The sequence below is a fragment of the Apis dorsata genome, unplaced genomic scaffold, assembly GCF_000469605.1.
Source record: "Apis dorsata unplaced genomic scaffold, Apis dorsata 1.3 scaffold_156, whole genome shotgun sequence".
NCBI lineage: Eukaryota > Metazoa > Arthropoda > Insecta > Hymenoptera > Apidae > Apis > Apis dorsata.
Window position 1 is genome coordinate 413,061 of NW_006263446.1, and position 5,990 is coordinate 419,050.

The following is a 5,990-nucleotide window of genomic DNA, read 5'->3' on the forward strand; positions in this document are numbered from 1 at the left end:
GTGGAAGAATACAGACCGAAAGATGGAAACATCCGTTAGTATCGGAACGACAACAGGATAAAATTCCCAATGGACGGCGATTTCCTGTTTCAGTGTCAATATCCTACTTACATTCCTTCGATGCTCGATGCTAGACGAGTAGTCTGACTTTTGCCAGGCTATTGGACAAAATTTGTTCAGAATATTTGGCTATAGATAGTTCCAAAATTAATTCTTGCAAAATAAAGAAAATTAGAAATAAAACGATTGAAAATGGCGAATAATATTACAAAGCAAAGAAAGAAAACAATATTTTTATTTTTAATTTTCATTATTTTGCTTTGAAAAATTTTTGAACATTTGTAGTTAAATATTCTGTATATGTCCAAAATAGAAGATTAAATTAAATTTTGTTAGTAGTACCAAAATAATGAGTAGTATTATTATTTTGCTATTCTTTTTTTTTTCTTTTTTAATATTTATATGAAAATTAAAAGGATTTATGGAGAAATATAGAATATGGTCATAATCTTCTTTCCATTGCAAAGAAGATTTATTGCTGACCGTACTCTATGTATTCTTAAATGAATATTAATTAACAATTATAAAAGACATATTAATATGTCAATTAATTGAAGGTTAAAGGAACATAAGAGAATGGAATGATACAGTAGAACGTCTGTTATCCGAATGTCTGAACATTTAATTAAATCAGTGTGCTATTTAAAACGAGAATATCATATCTACAATGTTAATCATGACATTTATGTATGTACATAATTTGGTAAGAATTTAATTTTGTCTATATAACAGAATAAGATGTAGCTTTGAAGCAGTGAAAATATAACGAACATAAATAATAAACTATTTTCCCAATGTTATACTTCAGATAATAAAGGTTCTCCTGTATTAAAAATTCTTTGATTTTTCCTATCTTTGAAAATTAAAGGGTTACAATAAAAACTATCCTTAAAAATTTTGTTCTTTTTCCAAAAAAGTATTCTGGAATCTCCAATTTTTTTCCCTTAACAAAATATTCAATAAGAATGCTTGACTCTTCCTTTAAAGAATTCTTGATTCACTCTATCTACTTGATATAAAAAAAATCAAAACTATATTCTGAATAAAGTTAGCCCAGAATTGTCTAGGAAAATAATTATAGTGCAAACTTAAAACTTATTGATTACAAGCAATTAAAGTTTGCATTGGACAAAGCTTTCTTTCATGCGAATTAAAAGTGTTCATAACAATTAAACAAATAAGTTTCAACCAATATGCAACTCTCAATATGCATTCTTTTCAATCACTAAAGAATATTGTTTCAAAGTATTTCAAGAATCAACATCCTGCATGCCAAAAAGCATCATAAGAATAGTCTTCCCTATGAACCCTTCAATCCTCACACATCCTAAAGATAAAATAAATAAATAAATAAATAAATAAATTCGAATCTCAATTACAACACCGAAGAACAACCTAGCCGATCACGGGAATATCTCGTCGACACGACAAACCGAAATATAATCAATCTCTCTACTGGACGGCGATCGTTGATACCTTTTAAGATACATCCATGTCTCAAGCACATCGTGATTTCGTCGAATTCAGAGCTCGTAAACGTCACGCCCGTTAGGCCTGCCGACAGGTGGCCGACAAGAGCCAGGACTCGCGTACGAGTGTATAATGTGAACTCTGAGGCGCACGTCGCTAGTGTTCCGGCCCCCCTCCCCACGCGTCCTCCTCGAAAAACTCACCGTTGTTTTGCAGCAGCAATAATGGAAAAGCTTGACGTACGCGCTTCTGAAGTGCCTGTCCGCCACGCAGTAGATCAGATTGTTGAAACAGGATTTGGAGAGGGCGAACCAGGCCAGGTTGTACAGGACACGTGGGCTTATCGGTTTGAACGAATTGAGGCACACGACTATGCCGAAAGGTAGCCAGAACACGACGAACATGACGCAACTGTATATGTTGGCCTTGGCTAGCTCGTAGTCCCAGGAGAATGCGATAGGTGGCTTGTACGAGCCCCTTGTGGCGTGGCGGACGCGGATCACGAGCTTCACGTAGAGGAATATGGTCGTCAATGTTGGCAGCCCTACTAGGAACGTGGCGCCTATTATCTGCTCCATTGCTATACCGGTGAAACGTCGCCGGCAGAAGTCGGGACCTACGTCCAGGGATGATTGCAACACAACTGTCATGGCGGATATCAGCCAAACGCTGATGATCGTCGCTGTGACGCGGCTTGGGGTCAGCACGCCGTATCTGCAAGTGGAATAGATGTGATGAAAACGAGGATTTTTGAGAGAAGAAGGGATTTCAAGGTGGTTTGGATTGCTTGGAGTTGAAATCAAATAATGGTGTACCTGTGGAACAGATGTGATTAGAGTGAAACGATGCTGGTGATTTTGAGAGAAGGATAACGTGTTTTGAAGAAATATATTTTGGCAAGTAGTTGAAATATCTGGAGATATGATACAAGTAAAAGTTTTAATAGGTAACTAGGTTGTGTATGATAGTGATCAAGCTTCTTTTAGGATTGTATATTTTAATAAGTGGTTTGGTTGTGTACGTGAACGTGAGAATCAAGCCATTCTCCTTACAATTATTGTAGATTTTAATCAAATTTATGTTGAACATCTTTAAGTACAATAGATCTTTTGTGAATTTTCCCCTAGCCTAGATCTAATATAGTTTCCTAGGTATAAATAAACATGGTTATAAGAGTAATATATAATAGATTAAATTTATAGTGAATATCTTCAGATTAATTTTCCTAGATACAGTAGATCTTTTGTAAAATATTTTTTTGCAATTTAGGATTCTAAATCCTTAGTTTCTTAGAGATGTGAATCGTGGGATATTCAGTCTCAATTATTTTAATTATAATTTGAAATGCATATTTTCTTATCTAATCACTTGGAGGGAATTAGATCTAAAAAAGTCACCAAATAATTCTCCACATCAAACTAAAATAAAACTCAAAGAAAAATATCCCTAGATTCCTCAAACTCAATTTTTTTCAATTCTTGACTTTCTTCTTATCTTGCTGCTGAAAAATCACTCCTTAAACATCTACACAGTGAAATTCCAATAAATATAGATATAATAGAAAGGAAAAAATGTAAAATGCTAATTATAATTAAGAATAACAAGCGTTACACTCGTACAAATGCTCGATAACAATTGAAACAAGAATGCGGAGAGCTTTGTCGCGGAACACGGCCAATTATTCTTGGAATTTCAAGTATTTTGCCAATCGATTAGGAATAAGGTACTTATCTAATACAAGGAGCTTTGTGTCTGAATATATTGGAATAGATACGGGTTCCAAAACTCGGAAGGCCACGAATTTCACGGAGTTTGGGCCGCGTAGAATGTGAAATTAGGAACTCAATCGTGACACTGGTAGGGCTCTACACAAAGCGGATCCACATCAAAGTCAAAGTGTCAAAAGAGATCCGGGACATGGCATTGGTGGGAATACCATCCGGGCGTGATTCGACCAAATCCGTTTCTCGGTTCGATAATTTATCGACGAAATACACGCACGTATTTTTCGGATAAATGTTATCCCATTGGCGGAGAACAAACTTTTTCAATATTGAGAATTTTTATAAAATTAAAAATACGTGAATTTTATGTTTCGTATCCCATAATGGTGAGCGAATATCCTTTGTGAATGTTAGAAAATTTTTAATGTTGAAAATTTCAGAGTTGAAGAGACAAATGCAATTGCACCTTCTGTGAAATGGAACATGCTTCCATAATTTCTGAACACGAAAAATATTAATCTTGTGTTTCATACAAATCTTGGTGTTAATTTTGAATTATTGATAAAATTTCTCTAAAACATTTTCCATTCCATTTCAATTAACCAACACAATCCGCATTTATCTCGCAGAGAAAATCCGTCTTCCCCTCGAACTCGAGAAAATAATATTCCATAGAAGAAAGGAAAAAAAAAAAAAATCCAATAGCTTTCATCGAATGATGTATGGAAAATTATCTTGTTTAATATTTGCAGAGACAAAAAGAAAGCCACTTCGTTTCCTTTATTCACATGGTGGATACGTGATTTATCACGATATTAGTTTGAAACGTGGACGACGACAGGGGTAAGGAACGAATTGCTGAGCACGCTGCACGAGTTCTCAAACATTGTTCCCTCCCCACGATAGTACTATAATTTATCTACCTTAAAAGAAATATCGTAAATCTATCAAAGCCAGATCTTCATAAAACCTGATCAAGCAGAATTTACGTGTACTTATTGTGAAAAAAAAAAATAAATAAATAAAAGATCGTTATCGAGTCCAACTTCCACTCAGCACGTTGGAAAACAAAAAAAAAAAAAATTTCTATTCTATCTAAAAATTCAAGTTTAACAATATCGTGGAATTTCATGGACGAGGAGTGTATTCAAGAGACCTCCATTCAAAGTGAAAGCCGTTTTTTCCCCTACTCCGAGAAATTGCGATAGAAAAACGATGCACAAGTCTAGGGTATTTTTCTCTAGGGTATCATATTTGTAGCAACGAAAAAATCGTCATTCTGTTAGGATGTTCTGTGCAGGATGTTCGACCATGATTTTTAGTATTTTTAGTATTTTTTTTTTTTAATTATCGACGATTAAAATTATTCAAACATTTTAAATAAAATGAGAACGAAAATGAAGAATAAAAAAAGTTTCGTTCGAAGTTTTGTTTTGTAACTATTATAATCTAGTTCTTTTTTCAATTAGTTGGCGTGAGTGATCTAGAGATATTTTCGTCGATCGTTAACTCGTTAGTAACGAAGAATAAAGAAGCTACATTTTAAATACAGAAAATGCGTGTTTTCATTGTTGAAGATTAAAAATTATATGGAAAATATTCAAAAATTTGTTCAAAATTGAAAATAAAAATATTTCATTTTAATACTTTTTCGATTACTACGAGCAACTAGGGACATTTTGCATCTTCAAATAACTAGGAAATAAATAATTTTTCGAACAAAATTTTTAATCATTCTTCTTAATCATCTTCGATGAATTAAATATCTCAAAACAAATATTAAAATTCATAAAATTGTTATCTTCAACTTCACTAAATCTATCCAGTCGAACATTCTGCATAAATTCGAAGGATTGTAAATTCTTCCCTAAATTTCTGCGCTAAAATTCCAAATATTTTTTCTTTTTCTCTCTCTCTCTCTCTCTCTCTCTCTACGAATATTTCTCCCACGACACTTTGAAAAGGATCGTGCATCTATCCCCTCCTATCTTTAAAGCGAGTGCATGCAACTGTATTTCTCGTAGATCTCGGTAACGATGGCGGTACGTGCAGGTTTTTCAAGCTTCACTGGAAAACCACTTTAATCCCTTGTGATCGTTCTGCCGTTGCCAACAATAGGCACTCGAAATTGCAACAGACTCACTCTGTTTGGCGAAGCGAAAGGTGAAGCGAATGCATCGAAACAATCGCTGCATTCCTCTCTAACCTAAGGAAAATAAAGTTTTTTTCCTTTAAACAAATCTTTCATCCCTTTTCGATTCTGCATGTTCGATCAACTCTGTAAGCTCTGCGTTCATTGCTCGGACATTTTATTTTTTTTTTTTTTTTCCTTTTTTGAAAAACGTGAAAAATCAAATTCTAAGCAAAGATGGTAAAAGATGGTGTCCACGATTTTTTCTCTTATATGGAATACTCGAGAAAGAACAATTTATCAAAATCGTCCATGTTTGTTTAATTATTAAAAATTTAATGAAACTATATACATTTATTTTCCAATAGAGAAAATTTATTATTTAAAAAGGAAGGATATAACGTTTATGGTAATTAATTAAATAATCGTGGATGCCATTACGATTTGTTTGGGATAATTATTTCGTGCCTGTTGACTAATTGCGTTTCTATTTTGCGCAGCTATTTGCAATATATATATATATAATGAGAATAAATATTCGACAAAAAGTGAAAATTGAATGTCTAATAAAGTGCAAAAAAAAAAAAAAAAAAAAGAAAAGGGAG

General features: G+C 33.5%; 1 protein-coding gene across 8 annotated transcripts in view; it reads right to left on the reverse strand.

Annotated features, from left to right (window-relative positions):
* The window catches only part of LOC102679448 (RYamide receptor-like), a 117,440-nt gene that overhangs the window by 753 nt on the left and 110,697 nt on the right, over positions 1 to 5,990 (reverse strand). For 4 of the 8 annotated variants that reach the window (XM_031509464.1, XM_031509463.1, XM_031509465.1 and 1 more), the window contains one exon: positions 1,584 to 2,244. In XM_031509464.1, coding sequence (XP_031365324.1) covers positions 1,584 to 2,244 — 661 coding nt within the window. Of the gene's footprint in view, positions 1 to 1,335; positions 2,245 to 5,990 lie in introns of those variants that run through there. The other 4 variants (XM_006613531.2, XM_031509468.1, XM_031509467.1 and 1 more) reach the window with 2 other exon arrangements.